Source organism: Pipistrellus hanaki, assembly GCF_964339955.1.
Source record: "Pipistrellus hanaki genome assembly, chromosome: 2".
NCBI classification, from domain to species: domain Eukaryota; kingdom Metazoa; phylum Chordata; class Mammalia; order Chiroptera; family Vespertilionidae; genus Pipistrellus; species Pipistrellus hanaki.
This window is the reverse complement of record NC_140504.1, coordinates 173,111,137-173,127,910: the sequence shown is the minus strand read 5'-3', so window position 1 is coordinate 173,127,910 and position 16,774 is coordinate 173,111,137. Positions and strand designations below refer to the sequence as shown.

The 16,774-nt window shown below is 51.5% G+C and overlaps 1 protein-coding gene across 3 annotated transcripts in view; it reads right to left on the bottom strand.

Moving 5' to 3' along the window:
• Window positions 1-16,515, bottom strand: part of KDM4A (lysine demethylase 4A) — a 41,914-nt gene extending 25,399 nt beyond the window's left edge. The window contains exons 1-10 of one of the 3 annotated variants that reach the window (XM_084874493.1): window positions 16,364-16,515; window positions 13,573-13,750; window positions 12,129-12,304; window positions 8,993-9,107; window positions 7,653-7,846; window positions 5,358-5,407; window positions 4,519-4,622; window positions 3,570-3,707; window positions 2,409-2,656; window positions 984-1,183 (exon numbers count right to left, since the gene is read on the bottom strand). In XM_084874493.1, coding sequence (XP_084730619.1) covers window positions 984-1,183; window positions 2,409-2,656; window positions 3,570-3,707; window positions 4,519-4,622; window positions 5,358-5,407; window positions 7,653-7,846; window positions 8,993-9,107; window positions 12,129-12,304; window positions 13,573-13,710 — 1,363 coding nt within the window. In that variant the 5' untranslated portion in view covers window positions 13,711-13,750; window positions 16,364-16,515. Of the gene's footprint in view, window positions 1-983; window positions 1,184-2,408; window positions 2,657-3,569; window positions 3,708-4,518; window positions 4,623-5,092; window positions 5,201-5,274; window positions 5,408-7,652; window positions 7,847-8,992; window positions 9,108-12,128; window positions 12,305-13,572; window positions 13,751-16,084; window positions 16,166-16,363 lie in introns of those variants that run through there. The other 2 variants (XM_084874494.1, XM_084874495.1) reach the window with 2 other exon arrangements.
• Between the last annotated feature and the right edge of the window lie 259 nt (window positions 16,516-16,774).

Here is a 16,774-nt window from a genome sequence, read left to right as displayed (position 1 = left end):
GAGACCTGGGCTCAGGAGAGACCTAGCGCCCCCGGCTGGACAACCTGAATGAAGGCAGCCCAGGCCCAGGTGGAGTCCATAGAGCTGTCTGGCTCTCACCAGAGGCACCGACAAAGTGGTGTCAAGCCTGACCGGACACTGACACAGCCCGTCCCCAACAAATCTACCCTCACAGCCATCCGTCCGAGGGTCGGCCTCCGGAGAGCCGTGGCCCACTGGTGGTCCCTGAGGTCCGAAAGGTTGGTGACCTCTGCTCTAGAGCACTGACCCCACTACACCCCCCTAAAATACAAGTGGCTCCTTGGCCTCCCAGTGAGCCACGCTAAGGTGGCAGGCGGTCCCCACATCCTCTCGCTCATTTCCCGGTAGCACAGCCGCCTCCCGCCCCCATATTCCAATGCAGGAAATCACTACCAGCTTCCCAAACAGCTGTCCTTTCACAGCTCCGTGCCTCCCCACCACCACCACCACCCCACCCTCGCTGTGCCTCTAGGGCACATGTGTCAAACACAAGGCCCGCGGGCCAAATCCAGCCCGCCAGGCCTTGCAATGTGGCCCGCACCGCGCTGTCATCACTGCACTCCGCTGTCAGTTTATGACATTGTCAGTTTATGACTGTTCAGTAAACCATTCGGCCCGCGATTTAGGCTGGATTTTAGATTTTGGCCCCTTCTCTGATTGAGTTCGACACCCCTAATCTAGGGGATGCCTTCTGATGTCTCCAACACTGCCTGGAAAATTCCTACTGATCTTGTCCCCTTGGGTTCACAGTCACTTCTCCAAAGCCTCCAGTGTCTCCTGGACCCCTCTCCAGGCAAAGGGAGGGGGGGGCCTTTCCCCTCCGTTCCTCGCCTGCCCTGTGTGTTCCTAACCAAAGGGCTCCTCACACTCAGACCTTTTCTCATCTGTGACCCAGCACCCGGCATGGCATCCCACACAGAACAGAGCACAGGCAGGCGGGGGAGAACCCATCGCCAGCTGACCTGGGAAGGGGAGGCCGTCCTCCACCGGCCGCACGGAGCTGTGGGTGGGCCTCACGGGGGCCAGCGCAGCCTGGCATGCCGTCAGGTCGTACTGGCCGGAGCCCAGCTCCTCCTTGGGGAAGAGCTCGCTCTGACTGACCTCCTGCGGGATTTCAAGACACACTCGGTGCCTCTTGGTCCCTATGCGGTGCTTGGCGAGGCTGCAAGGAGAGAGGAAGCTGTTTGAGGGCCCACGTATAGACCCACGGACACAAACACATCCACACACAACCCAAAAACGAGGGGCAGAGCCGGTCAGGTTCCCCGTTTGTGGGACCTGAGATGAAGGACTTCGCCCCAGAGCCCATCCCATCCAGTGGGAAACAGGGATATCACCAGCCACCACGAGGCCTAAGGAACTGTAGGCTGAGTACGAAAGCGCCTGGCATACAGTAGGAGCCCATCCATGTCTCTCCTTCCTTCCTTCCCCACATGGCCTAGGACAGTGGTCGGCAAACTCATGAGTCAGCAGAGCCAAATATCAACGGTACGACGACTGAAATTTCTTTGGAGAGCCGAATTTTTTAAACTTGAACTTCTTCTAACGCCACTTCTTCAAAATAGACTCTCGCAGGCCATGGTATTTTGTGGAAGAGCCACACTTAAGGGGCCAAAGAGCTGCATATGGCTCTCGAGCCGCAGTTTGCCGACCACAGGCCGAGGATAAACTATCCTTAGGAGATAGATCCTCTGGCTCAAACACTGATAAGGCCAGGAATCTCATTCATTTCCACTACCACACGCTCTTTTTTTTTTTTTTTTTTAAATAGGAACCGCTTCACAAATTTGCATGTCATCCTTGTGCAGAGGACATGCTAATTAATCTGCCCAATTTTAGTAGGTGTGCTGCCATAGCAAGCACCACACTCTCCTTTTTGTAAAAAACTCTCATGTCTGCCGGTGTGGCTCCGGGGTTGAGCATCGATCTATGAACCAGAAGGTCAGGGTTTGATTCCCGGTCCGGGCACATGCTGGGTTGCAGGTCCAATCCCCAATAGGGGCCATGCAGGAAGCAGGCAATCAATGATTCTCTCTCATCACTTGTTTCTCTCTCTCCTTCTCCCTTCCTCTCTGAAATCAACAAAAATATATTTTTTAAAAAGCTCTCATGATGTAGATGAGATACTGTGACTTTTCTGGCCCAGAGGGAGCTGTGCCCTGGCACACACGTGACCCTCGCTCCAGCCGACCCCAGGCGCACCCACAGATGCTATGGTTCCTGGTACAGCCGCTGGGGGGCCTGAATGCCCTCCCTCTAAGGACGCTGGAGCCCTCACCCAGAAGAAGATTCCCTCATCTGTGGCTCGAACTCCCTCCTTAGAACCAGCCTCCGCAGCTGCCTGCACGTGCCTCCCTGAACAGCCGGCCCCGCGGGCTGCTCCTTACCTTCTCTTCAGGTGGCCCTCCTCGCCATCCTCCACTCCCTCCATGTCCTCCTCCGGGCACTCCTCCTCACTCGCGGCCCTTGGGGGCAGTTCACTCTCCTTAAGAAACTCGGCGGCCTCTGGCGTGGGCAGAGTATGGTCGATGACCGTGCTGTCCTTCCCAGCTTTCCAAAGTTTGTACCTTTCTGGCTGGAACTTCCTCACAAACACGTCCATGGAGATCTTCACCATATCCTTCCTACAGGAGCACTGCCACAAGTAACCAGAGAGCCCTAGGTGAGCACCCTTTGCCTGCCCCCTCCTGACCCCCACATCCCGTCCCCTCCCTGCAGGTGGACAAAGGTCCAAGGCAGTTCAAAGCCAACCTGCTCTGGGCTCAGAGGCTGAAGGCGTCTGGTCCTTGCAGAGCTTCCGAGAGGGAGGGAAGCCGGGAACTGGGGTAGAGAATGCCTGGCACCGGGCGGCCCACCCAGGCACTACGGGGATGCAGGAGAACCGACCGATGGGAAGCTCAGCCCTCAGACCCCAGATGGTCCACAGCCACCCTCCTGTTGATATCTACCCAAGGCCAGGGCCACACAAGCGAGTCTACTCCCTCTGCTTCCCTCAAGTAAAAGTAAAACCCTCTCCGAAACCAGTATGGCTCAGTGGATAGAGCATCAGCCTGCGGACTGAAAGGTCCCAGGTTCGATTCCGGTCAAGGGCATGTGCCTTGGTTGCGGGCACATCCCCAGTAGGGGGTGTGCAGGAGGCAACTAGTCGACGTTTCTCTCTCACTGATGTTTCTAGCTTTCCATCCCTCTCCCTTCCTCTCTGTAAAAAAAATCAATAAAAAATATTAAAAAAGAATTCAAAAAAAAAAAAAAAAAGGTAAACCCCTCAGAATTTCTCAACAGAGAAATCCCCGTGTGGCTGAAGCCAGAGTGTCAATGTGGGTGGGGGTGGCCTGAACGCCCAATGGACTGAAGCACGAAAACCTCACTTTATACATCCCGAATCGGAACAAATTTTTAAAGGACACAAGATGTTGGGCACTTGTGCACATTCCCAGCCACTTGGTTTCTGGGTTCCAGGAGTTCAAAAAAAGTTCTCCCCACCAGCCAGTGCACCTAACAAGAGCCAGACATTGTTAGGCAGAGGGCCAGAGGCCAGGCCGACTCACCAGCACGGCCTGTTTGCCATACTCGATCCACCGCCGCGTAGCGAAATTGGTGGACTCCGCACAGTTGAAGCCGTGGTTAAAGCCGGCGTGGTAGCCGTAAGGAAAGGTGATCATAAACTCTCCGGCTTCCTGCGTGACCTGAACGAGAGCAAAGAGCAGACTGAAGCAGCTGCATCGAACTGCAGGCGTCCGCAGAACGGGACCTCTGAGCCCCAGCTCTGCCTTGACTTAGCTGAATGGCCAAGGATAAGCCATCAAACCACGGGGCCTTGGTGCCTTCTACTAAATGCAGAGCCCTATCGTGTCACGTTAGAACGCCGTGACTATGATAGCCATTCTTCCAGAGCAGTGGTCGGCAAACTGCGTGTGCGTCTCCTCCACAGAATATCGCGTACCTTAATTAAGTTAATAACAACGTACCTACTATATAGTTTAAGTTTTAAAAAATTGGCTCTCAAAGGAATTTCGCCAAAACCGGTTTGGCTCAGTGGTAGAGCATCGGTCTGCAGACTGAAAGGTCCCAGGTTCGATTCCGGTCAAGGGAATGTATCCGGTAGGCCCGGTGTGCAAGAGGCAGCTGGTAGATGTTTCTCTCTCATTGACGTTTCTAGCTCTCTATCTCTCTCCCTTCCTCTCTGTAAAATATCAATAAAATATATTAAAAAGAAAAAAAAAAAAAAAGAATTTCAATGGTTGTACTGTTGATATGTGGCTCTGTTGACTAATGAGTCTGCCGACCCTGTCCCAGAGGAACTCTGTTCCCGGGGATTTGACTCTCACCGGGTCCCGGGAAGGCAGAGCAGCCCCACCTTTAGCACCCTGATGTCAGAGTGCTGTTCGCTTTGGCCCACACCTGGCACAGGGGAATGAACCAGAATAAAGCTCCGGGAAACACAGGCCAGAAAGGGTGGTTTCCGCACAAGGACTTCCATATGTAAAGTCAGCTCACCTTGTCAAAGGGAATTCCGTATTTCTTCAGCATTAAAGGGGAAATCAAGGTCATCTTATGGCGGAGAAAAGCCTCACAGCTCTGAGCACTTCCTGGGAAGAAGCCTGTTTAGTTGGAAATAGGCACAAGTGAGCGGCGCTCCACACATGCTCCGTAACCCAGCATCCCACCCTGTGCACCTCGTCTGGACAGAGCGGGGGAAGAAGCACAAGGTGATCTCGGTGGATCCCTCCGCTCCAGCCCAGCGCCAAGTCTCCGCAATGACCCTCTGGGCTCTCCCAGGTAGGCCGTCACGTGGGTGATCAAATTGTCTGGGGAACTGAGATGGCCCGAGCAGCCTCTTTTCTGATAAAGAGCTTTAGAACGCTTTCGGACCTTTCTCCATTCCGCTGCCTCCTCAGTCTTTTGTTAGTAACACATCTACTACGGAGCAGACTGCCCACGCTCTCCTGAAGCGGGCTCTCTGGAGGAATAAATCTATCAGAGTCCACTTAAAAGAGTCAAAGCGTTAAATAATTCAATCCTGACTTGAACGTCTGGGTTTCTGGCAGAAGACTGAGACCCAGTATGACTGGTATTCGATCTCCGGTCAAATAAATCCATGCCTGAGAGGGCAGAGGCAAAGACAGGCTAAGAGGGAATTCCGGAGTCCCTCCCCAGGACAAGGTGGGGAGAGGCTCTGCTTTGAGCTGCTCCATGAGGATAACCAGCCTGGCCTTCTGGCTTTCCCCCACCTGCAGGCCTGAGAAAGGACACGGGGAACCTGACCACAGAGAATGGACCGCCAGAGCAATGAGCGCAGCTCACAGCGGGCTGACCGGCTGTGGAGGAGACAGTACCTTTGGCGAGGCGCTCCAGCCGCTTCCCGTGCTCAGGGGGCACAGAGTACCTGCAATCACACAAGAGCAGGGGACGTGAGCGGAGGACAGGACAGGAGCGGAAGGGGCCCGTTCCCACTCGCAAAACAGCTCAACGCAGCAGGTTTCTCAACCTCCCAACTACAGAAACGAGAACGGAAACCCGGAGAAATGAATAGACAGTTTGGGCAGAGCAGAGGGGAGCCCACAGAGAAGTGTGAGTGAATTCCTCCTTAGATTCATTAATGAGACACGCTGACTGCTTACTGTGAGCCAGGATTTAGGCGTGCACTCAACGTTGCTCTCCGTCATGATGTCATAAATGAAATGAAGTGAAATGAAATGAAATGGAAGAAGGATGGCATTAAAGTGCTCTGGCAGACCTGATGGCCTAACTGTGACAGGATAAAGAATGGAAAACAAGGCAAAAATGGGTTAGACCTGGCCCCATATCTGCTGTTGCTCCAGTTATACTGATTACCCAGTTGTTACTCCTCCATCCAGGCACCACAGAAACTGCTCCTCATTAAAAAAAAAAAGGACCAAAAAAAAACATGTAAGACTATTCAAAACTTTTGCTAAACTACGATACATCCTGAAATGCACAGTAAGTCTATTTTAACCTTGGTAATCAAGTCTAAAGATTATTCCACAACGAAAACTTGCCGAAAGCTTCATTATGAAACAAAGCAGACGAGGAGCGGAGGAATGTCTGTCAAGGGAAGCACTGGGGCCGCCTTGCCCGCGGAGCCTGGAGGTCCCACCTGCTGACCCGGGGAGGGCGTGTGATTCTCAGGGAACTTGGGCGTCAACGTGGTGAAGACACAAAAGCTACACTGACAGTCTCCACGCCGAGCCACCTAAGGGAATGGGGCAGCAGGTCAAAAATTTTACCCGAAGATTAGAAACTCAGAAGTATTTAAAAGAAGAAAGGGCCGAGACCGGTTTGGCTCAATGGATAGAGCGTCGGCTTAGGGACTGAAGGGTCCCGGGTTCGATTCCAGTCAAGGGCATGTACCTTGGTTGCGGGCATATCCCCGTAGGGAGTGTGCAAGAGGCAGCTGATCGATGACTCTCTCTCATTGATGTTTCTAACTCTCTATCTCTCTCCCTTCCTCTCTGTACAAAATCAATAAAAATATAATAAATAAATAAATAAATAAATAAATAAATAAATAAATAAATAAATAATAAAAGAAAGGAAAACCCCTGAGAAGGGATGTGGCTTTAGGTGCTGGAAAAGGGCAGGAAGGTGGATCCAGTGTCCAGTGTCCACGACTCCTCCTGGCCTGGCCCATGCTGCCCCTCGGGCCTCCTCTCTCACTTCCATCGTAGTACCCGGCACCCAAACCACTATGCACTTCCTCCAGTTCACTCAAGACACTGTGCTGTCTCTAAACCCAGGATCAATGCACGGGTCTTCCAACCACTTAGACACACTTCCCTCAGCCTCCCTTCTCCTGAACCCACCACTGTCCCACCCAGCTACTCAGCTACTTCTTTCTCATTTGCTAGGTCTCAGCCTCATTGTCACCTCCTTCAGGGACACCCTCTCTTGTGCCCTCCCCACATGGCCCCACAGCATCCACCGTCTCCCATCAGAGCTCTCCTCACCCCGTGCTGTTTCCTCACACTCCGCATCTCCTGTCTGTGAGGGTGGCTACCTCACCTGCCTTATTCCCTGCTGTGGAAAGCAGCGCCTTCACTAAGTGCTGACCGGAATGATGGGCCGGCGGAGGGGGAGAGGAGAGAACACAGCTTTGACTCCCTGGCTAGACTGAGGTCATCCTGGAGAGCAGGAAGCATCTGCTGAGCAGCCTTGCCTCTCCACTGTGTTAAACACACACTGCTGCTCACCAAGTATTTTTTTCCCACGAGGGAAAGAAAGCTTTCTATCATCTGAAGGCGGGACTCCAGCCTTGGAAGTCTGCCTCTAAGCAATGCCTCGGGCCTGCTCAGAAAAGGAAACCGGAGAGCGGTGGGAGGGGGAGCAGCTGCTGTGGCTCGCGTCCCTCGGCCAGCGCACGCTGCACGCAGTGGTACCAAGTGCCCTGCCCTCTGAAGCCCGCTTCTCCACAGGCAGTCTGAGCAGCAGAGCTCCGACGGCATCTCGTCACTTGGAAGTCTGTTTAAAATGTAAAATGCCACTCCCACCCCACGCCCACTGAGCCCGAGTCTGCATTTTAACAAGCTCTGGAGGCGTCTCCTGGGCACGGGAGAGCCGAGAAGCCCCCCTCCCTCCCGGAAGCTCCAGTGCCCGCGGCGGGCTGGCCGTACCAGGACTTGGGCTCTCCGAAGTGCAGGTAGTTGATGCTGTACAGGTCCATGTCTTCCGTGTGCCAGGCAAAGGACGTCTTCCACATGCCGAAGTACAGGTACGGGGTGTTCACGCCCTCGATGGTGATCCCACTCTCCTTCTCCACCAGGTCCAGGATGGTTCGCAGCCGGCCAATGTTCCACTCGTCCACGTGCTGCGAAGGGAACGACAGTCCAGGGCAAGTGACGATGACTATAAACCGAGGCTCCGAACCTGCAAATCACGGAGCAGGTCCCAGGGGCGCCGTCCCCTCCGACACAGATGCGGAATCACGTCAGAACCGCAGGGACAGGAAGACCATGGCAGCCCTCACCCACCCTTCACGCCACCACGGGGAATGGGGCCAGGGTACCTCTGACGGGCCAATACCACTTTGTATGTGAAAAATGGATAACAAGGTGACAGCCACCTGTTCTAAACCCCACTATAAAGAGTTTTGAACTGAAGCTAAGGAAACTTTTGTCAAAATAGGGAGGAAAAAACTCTTAAACCATAAAAATATAACACACGAGAATGAACTAAGTCGGCCTGTGACTTTTCTAGCCCCACGTTCCCCTGAGCAGTGTCACCCACGTCCTTTTCCGAGTCGTGACGGTCCACGAGGCGCGTGATGGATTATGATTCCCTGCTTGTGTCTCCCCATCCCAGGTCCTTTCAGCATCTTCCCACCAAAATCCCCCTGCTTCCCTTCCCCACCACCCAAAACACTCCTCAACAAACTGGAGTCCTCTTTTTAAAGCCCCTTCCTTCCAATAACTTTCAAAAACATTGGGATTCATCTGAGTGAGGATCCTTGAAATGTGCTACAAATTTTTTTAATCATCCAAAAAACCCTTCCAAGCATTCCTTCCTTTTACATACCACGCCAGTGCAACTGGTTAAAACCGCTCTGGCTATAGAATCTTGTTTGCTGGTTCTGAAAATCTAAGTAAGCTGCAGTTCTTAAATATATATTACTTTTCTTAGATTATAGTCAGCGATCTTTTTTTCTGCAGAAACCACACTGCCTCTCCCCCAACGATTCATTTACTGTGATCCCACCCTTTCAAGAACTCATCAGCTACCACCCACAGACTATTCTAACAGCCCTTGCAAAGAACACCACATCACCCGATCACATGTCGCGTGGGAGAATAACAGTCAGTCACATGCAAAACTACCCCCAGTGAAGCGAGCACAGCAATCAGCTGGCGGTGGATCGCGGCACCCATTCAGCAAGCAGCTTTTAGGGGCCTACTGCGCGCTGGGCAGAAAAAAAAATGTCATTTCGTTACAAAATTACAAAAACGCAGGGTCTCACCTTTTCATAGAGAGTGCCATTCACGTCTGCACCATAGATCGGGGGGTTGAAAGTAAGATTCTTCCAGTATTTCCGTTCAAGCTCTTCAAACTCACTATAGCGTGGGGTACAGTACCTGTCAAACGTAAAAGAAGTGTTAACCACTTAGAAGGGACTCAATTCTTGAACAGCACAACACACAATCTCCTATTCCAGAAACAGCAAGGTATTTCAAACAAATACGTCATAACCTCGACCTTCGAGGCTGTAAGACAGTCCCCCCTCAGTATCCCTCCCACGAGCTCTGGGGCCCCGGAAGGTGATGACATGGAAATAGAAGCGCACCTTCCTTTGTGAGCAGGGCATCTTCAAGTCTTTGAAGAGAATCGACTTAAAGCTGTACACCCCGCCAGAATCAGAAGTGGCCTGGCCACTCGGAGAAAACAGCTTACAAATTTGTGAGATCCAAGAACTGCAAACCCCCATGCAGCTGACCGTGAACAACGCGCGGGGCTGGGCCTGTGCAGGCCCACTTACATGCGGGTTACTTTCCGTAAATGTCTTTTCAATTCCTCATGATTTTCTTTTCTCTAGCTTACTTATTATTATAAGAATACAGTATATAATACATTTACAAAATGGGTTAATAGACTATGTTACCAATAAGACTTGTGGTCAACAGGAGGCTATTTATTAGTAGTTAAGATATGGGGGAGTCAAAAGTTATAGGCAAGCCCTAACCGGTTTGGCTCGGTGGATAGAGCATGGGCCTGCGGACTGAAGGGTCCCAGGTTCCAGTCTGATCAAGGGCATGTGCCTTAGTTGTGGGCACATCCCCAGTGGCAGGTGTGCGGGAGGCAGCTGATGGATGTTTCTCATCAATGTTTCTAAATCCCTATTCCTCTCCCTTCCTCTCTGTAAAAAAAATCAATAAAAAATATATATATATTTTTTAAAAAGTTATAGGCAAATTGGACTTTACAGGGTGGGGGTGGGGGTGAGGATGGGGAGTTGACGCCCCACTCCTACAATAATCAAGGTCAATGGCACGTCCCCAGACAACCAAACCCAGCGGCCTGGGGAGAGCGGAGGCTGGCCCCGGCTCGCTTCCCTGGACGTGAGTGAAGGAAGCGGCTGCGGAGGCTCGGGCGTCCCGTCCCTCCCGCCACACTCCCAGCACCCAGTGCGGCGGCTGCCATTCACCAAACCACCGGGCTTACCAACGGACAGTTCAAAACCACTTAAAGATGATTCCACAGCGATTTTAAAAAGAACAATACGTAAACCTAAAAGGTATTTGAAAACGCACGTGATAACGCACATGGCAAAAACACATCGTGAGTGGATCAAGAGTGGAAGCAGAGGCCAACATGAAATTGTGTGGGGATGATGGAGTGAGTGAGGAAAAACAAATCTTCCTTTCAACACTGGCTTACGTGTCAATGCCGACCTAGTGAATAACAATGTTTAGAACTCTAAAGTTCCCTTTTAAGTATAGATAACTTTCCACCTCCAACCGATCTGCTTTATACATTTAGGTTTTTACCCACTGGGTGTTGCCGACCATGCAGACAGCAGTCAGGGGTAAGACTTTGTTGTGTTTCAGATGCAAAGGAAAGTCACGGGCCGGTTCATTTAAAAAGAAAGGCGGTATTGTGAAAGGAGAAAAGGCCTACCATGTTGACAAGAAGAGGAGACAGGCACAGGAGGCTGAAGCCCACGTGAGACAGAAAGCAGGTGTGCTTGGTGCCGCCAGCCCACAGACACACTGCACAGACAGAAATCAGACACAGGGTGACACAGCCTTCCGTCCACAGAGCATGTCACACTTCTCCAACATGCTTGCTTAGACATGATCACAGTACACAGCAGCTGGCCAGCACTATCCTAGTAGATGTTCAAGCATGAAGCGTCAATAAAACTGGAAGACCATATTTTAGAATCGTGATAAGCCAATGGAAAAGAAGGCAAAGCGTAGAAATAGAAAGAGTGAGATCTGATATGTGTGTGTGAGAGAGAGAGAGAGAGAGAGAGAGAGATGATAAAGCACATGAAGTCACGTCCCCAAAGTGTGAGGACTGGCAAGCTTCAGATCCAGCTCTGGGCTCGTTCACAGGGAAGGCCCAGCATGTCTGACTGGCTGAAATCAGACATGCGCAGATCCATTAAGGCTCAGGAGAAAACGAGGGGGAAGGAAGGAATCCCTTGAGGAAACAAATTTATGGAGTGGCACGGGAAAGGAGAAGATCCAAGGAAAAGGATTAAGAAAGAGCAGTGAGAGCTGATGAGGGGGAAGACAAAATTCATTCACGGAGATCAGATGAGAGCTAAATGTTACAAAATCAACTGAAAACAGCAGCCTCAACAAAGAAAGACATTTCTAACACAGACAAGAATGTACACATGAGGAAAAATGGAGTCAGAAAACAGCAACTAGCTTGGCAGTTCATTCACACCCTGCTAATGTCAAAGTGGAAAGAAGCCATGAACCAATCAACTAAAAGGTTCTGGGTTCGATTTCAGCCAAGGGCATGTACCTTGGTTGCAGGCTCAATCCCTGGTCCTGGTCAGGGCATAGGAGGCAACCTATGGGACAGACATAGATGTGTCTGTCCCTCTCACATCAATATTTCTCTCTCTGCCTCTCCCCCTCCTTTCCATTCTTCCTAAAAATCAATGGGGAAATGTCCTTGGGTGGGAATTAACAACAAACAAACAAGTGGAGAAGAGATAGCAGTTTTATGGGTAGGGAGGATTTTGAGCGTGATTAAAGACTGAAGGACCCAGAAGGAAGAGATTAAACCCCAGAGGCCTCTTTTAGATAAGCAAGTGATTATCAATACATCTGGCAAAAGCTCCTTTTGAGCCAACTCCAGAGTTCTCCTTTGGAAATATGCAACTTACGGGAGTCAGAAAATGGTTCTACTTTTGATGGAAAAACAATGGGATTACTTGATGTGAGAATAGGGTCCAGGGTAGACCGGGACACGGTGCTGAGAGGAGATGCTTCCAGGAAAAGGTCAGAGAGGGAGACAGAAGCCAGATGGAGCTGGGACCCCGGTCATCAGTCGGCGGCAGCCGTCTTGAAGACGGCTGTGAGGAGACGTTGAGTACCGGACACTAGGACAGATACAGGAAGAAACGTGTTTCCACTCACTTATCACTGTTGGCGATCTTGCGGAACTCTCGAACCGTCATGGCCTTCTTCTGTATGTTGTACTGAGTGAAGAGCCCAGACTGCCCGGTCACCAGCTGCTGGATGGGAGCAGGAATGACCAGATCGTCAATGTCATCGTAGGACGCTCGAGGCTTCCACTCCTTAGGAGGAACCACCTGCAGGGAACACGAAGATGGAGACGGGTCGGAAACCTGTGTGTGGGCTGCTATCCAATGTTAACAGTCCATTTTACTAAAAAGTTACTTTGCTTTAACCAGCCCTAACCAGTTTGGCTCAGTGGATAGAGTGTCAGCCTGCAGACCGAAGGGTTCCAGGTTTGATTCTGATCAAGGGCATGTACCTTGGTTGCAGGCACATCCCCAGTAGGTGGTGTGCAGAAGGCAGCTGACCGATATTTCTCTCACTCTCCCTTCCTCGCTGTAAAAAATCAATAATATATATATTTTTAAATAAATAAATAAATAATAATCATGTGCATCCAAATGCAGCAAGTCGCACTGTCATGCTAACCTGATCTAGTTCTGCCTCTGACTAGCTGCCTGGTGGCCATGCACTAAGGTAAGTAATACTTGTTTCTCAGCCCTGGTGTTTTGTGGTGTTTTTTTAAAGATATTTTATTGATTTTTTACAGAGAGGAAGAGAGAGGGATAGAGTGAGAAACATCAATGAGAGAGAATCATCGATCAGCTGCCTCCTGCACACCTCCCATTGGAGATGCACCCACAACCAAGGTACATGCCCTTGACCGGAATCGAACCTGGGACCTTTCATATTTTATTAATTTTTTTTTTTACAGAGAGGAAGGGAGAGGGATAGAGTTAGAAACATCGATGAGAGTCATCGATCAGCTGCCTCTTGCACACCTCCTACTGGAGATATGCCCGCAACCAAGGTGCATGCCCTTGACCGGAATCGAACCTGGGACCTTTCAGTCCCCAGGCCGACGCTCTATCCACTGAGCCAAAACGGTTTCGGCAGCCTCGGTGTCTTCTGTGGGCACAGAGAGAGGAGGCTGAAGAGCTGATTCTCTCTCACTGAACAGAGTCCATACGGGAAGCCCAATTACTATCAGAGTGCAGGCTGAGTGAACCGAGATTAGGGGAGTCTAATGGCATACTCACTGACAGATAAAACACTCAAGCACCTTCTCCACCAGAGGGGGAGGCACCACAGCAGTGGCCCCACACCCTGGCTCTGAGCGTCCCTTTTAAGGACTCCAGGCAGCTCTCCCCCGCCCTAAAAGAAATGCTTCAGATGCTAATGAAAGCAATTAACTTGCAAATGGGATGGCACGCTCAGCTCATCACCCAGCCTGGCTTTCAGTAAAACTCAGTTCTCCCAACATTCACTCAGGAAGCCTGCCTGCTGCCCGGTCACAGGTCACAGGTCACAGAAGCCACTGCCCAACAAGCCCACCCCTCACCTTGGCCAGCCCGGCCCGATGGGCTCCTTGGGATTCAATGTAGGCAACGTATCGACTGAAGTTCCGGAACTCCTCCATAGTCGGGTAAAAGGTCATTATCCGAGCGCTGGGATTCAGCGTTTCAGATTCAGAAGCCATTTTCCCTCCTTTTTCCAGGTCACTTTGGTCAGACAGGAATCTGAAGAAATTCATAAGAGCATAAAGTTGTCATCAAAATTAAATGCTGGGGATGCCAGTGCTGAAAACAGTAAATGATAACTCAGAAATTCTGAAGAAGTCGTTAAGACCTCACACCTGGCCCTGGCAGGTGTGCTCAGTGGTTAGAGCATGTTCCCGTGCACCGAAAGGGTCTTGGGACCCCAAAGCACCCTGACTGGTAAATGAACCCAAGACCCTAAGGGGAGGCAACCTATCACTGTTTCTCACTCATATCAAAGTGTCTCCCTCTCTAGAATCAAGGAAGAAAAACACCAACACATATCCTAGTGTGAAGATTTAAAAAAATAAGACTTCACACATGGAATCTGCCTCTAGATACATTATTTAAATGAACCAGAAATAGACAAGGCTCTGCTTAAAGGAACCTGATGTATCAGCATTGCTTGTATTCAAATCTTAGTTAAATGGAGACATTATTTAAGCTAATAAAAGGAAATGGTAACTATCAGAGTGTTGGTCCTATTTAACAGTACAGGCACCATATTTCACCCTTTTCAAGTTGCTCCCTTATTCACACCTTGCTAATTGCTTTTCAGAGCATTAAACATAATCTACTACAACCACATTTAAAAAGCAACCTAAGGGCTGGCTCTGTTCTCAGGAACAGCTTTAAAATAGGATTATAGATTCCTAAGGAAAGTTACTTAGTTACAAGATTACAAAATAAAGTTTAATGTAGTAATTAAAGTACTTTGAGCCCTGGCTGGGTAACTCAGCTGGTTAGAATATCATCCTGATACATCTCCGGTCAGGGCACATATAAGAAGCAACCAATGAATATATAAATAAGGGGAACAACAAATCAATGTTCCTCACTCGAATCAATAAATAAAATTTTAAAAAAGAAAGAACACCTACAAAAAAGTTCTTTAATATTAGTAGCATGAGCTATGATTTTAAAAACTATATCTAAACCAAAACGCAGTTTCAGCGGGACTTAATGAAGCCAAGCTAGAGACCGGTGTGATTGCACGGTACCCAGAACTCAAAGGACAAAATTTAAACAGGCGATAAACTGGCCACACGGGGCAAACTCCGTCACTGATTAGAAAAGGGGAAACACTTAGTGTTTAGAGGAGGCCTCCAGCTTCGTGGGTTACACCCCCATCCCCAGGCACCACAAAAGGCTATTACAACTGAACAGGGACCAAGCATATCAGCTCAAAGGAGCCAGTTAAGAAGCAAAAGGAAATTCTAGAATTCCCCCAACCTGGGCCCCAAAGCCATGGCCCTTCAGCTCCGGGAGTCCCCGGGGAGCTCGGGAGCTCAGAAGTGAGGAAACTGCTTCCAACCTGCCAGCAATTTAGCGAAAGACTGGAGCCAGCCTGGAGCAGGAGTGTCTAAGGGGAGACAGAATCCAACCCACACCCCTCCCGCCTCCCCCCTCCCACACACACCTCTCTCTCCCGCTTCCACTTGTGCCGCCCCCCCCCCCCCCCCCCGCCCCAGGTGCTCTTCAGGTACCTGGCCAACGCTTTGCATGGCGGTATACTATTATCCCCGATTTACATAGCAGGAAATTCGCCCACAGAGCAGTAATGCACCCCTGGTGCTCCTTCCACCGCTCTGCGCTGCCTACATAACAACAGTCTCCACCGAGACTAAGCCCATGAGAGGGGCGGGTCCCGTGGAAGAGGAACCTGAAGTTTACTCTCTGTCGGAGACCCTCTCTTTTCAAAAGAATACAAAGTGCCTTACTGGTGCAAATGTTAACAAAACACACAACCACGTGAAAACAGTGTTCCGGCCCATCGCCTCCGGACTTAACTCGTTTCTGTGTGCCCCGAACCTAGAACAATGCACGCACCGAGGAGGCGCTCGGTAACTTGAATAACTGATTTCCTCGCCCTCCCCTCCCGTGGCTCATTTCCTTTCTTCGACCCTCGGATTCCCTTCCCCCAACCCACCCCCTGGGGAAAGCTCCGGTTCCCGAACACCTTCCTGCTCCCATCCAGCAACAAAGCCCGGCGGCTCCCGAGCAGCGCTCCGGAGCCAAAGCAAACTCTGAACTGCAGACCCGGTCTCTGCCATGATCTACGAGCTGTGTGACCTTGGCTGGCGGGAGGTGCCAGAGCCTCAGTTTCTCCTTGCTGTAAGATGGGGGTCCCAGCCTCCTCGCTGGCAGGGTTGCTGTGATTAACTCAGATGATGCAAGCAAAACGCTAAGCACTAGGCCCGGTCCGTAACCACCCCATAAAGGTGGCTCTGGCCGAGAACCGCTTCAAACTCCCGCCCCCTCCCCACTCCGCCGCAGCTCCAGCGGGTATCGGCTCCCAAGATCCCCAAACCTCACCGTGCAGAGGCCCAGCCCCTCCTGGCCCCGCCGCCCAGGCGAGGGGGGCCCGGCCGCAGGAAGAAAATACTACCCAGTACACCCGCCCCCCTTCCCGGCGGCCATTGGCCACAAGAAATTGGAAAGAACCAATCCCAGGGCGCTGTTTTAGAAGCTCCCGCTCCCATTGGGTAAGTACCGCGCCCATCACTCCCCCTTCCCCCCTCCCCCACCGGATCTCACGGTCAAGGCCACAGCAGCAGCAACTCTACACAGATCCCCAGACCTTCCGGCTCTCACCCGAAGCCCGCCGGCCCGGCGGGGCTAAGACCCAGCTCCTGCCGTCGCCACCGGGCCGATCTCGCGGCTTTTCCGTCTAGCGAGGAACGGGGCTCCGCCTCCCCGAAAGTCGGCCCCGGCGCAGCCGCACAGCGCCCCACAAAGCGGACCAATCCCAGAGCCCGGCCTATAAGCCCGCAGACAACCAATGAGCACGCGCCGCAAGCGCCCCAAGCCGGGGCGTAGCAGTCGGCTCCGCCTATGAGCACCGGCTCGGGCTGTTGCCAGGAGGAAGCGCGGTGCCACTCGGGACCGCGGCCACTGAGCATCACGGCTCCGTGCGGCGCCGGCCTCTCATAGGCAGGCTCCCGGCGCCCGTAGCTAATGAGGGGAGGAAGAGGCGAGTGCCTAGAACTGGGGTGGCTGGGAGGG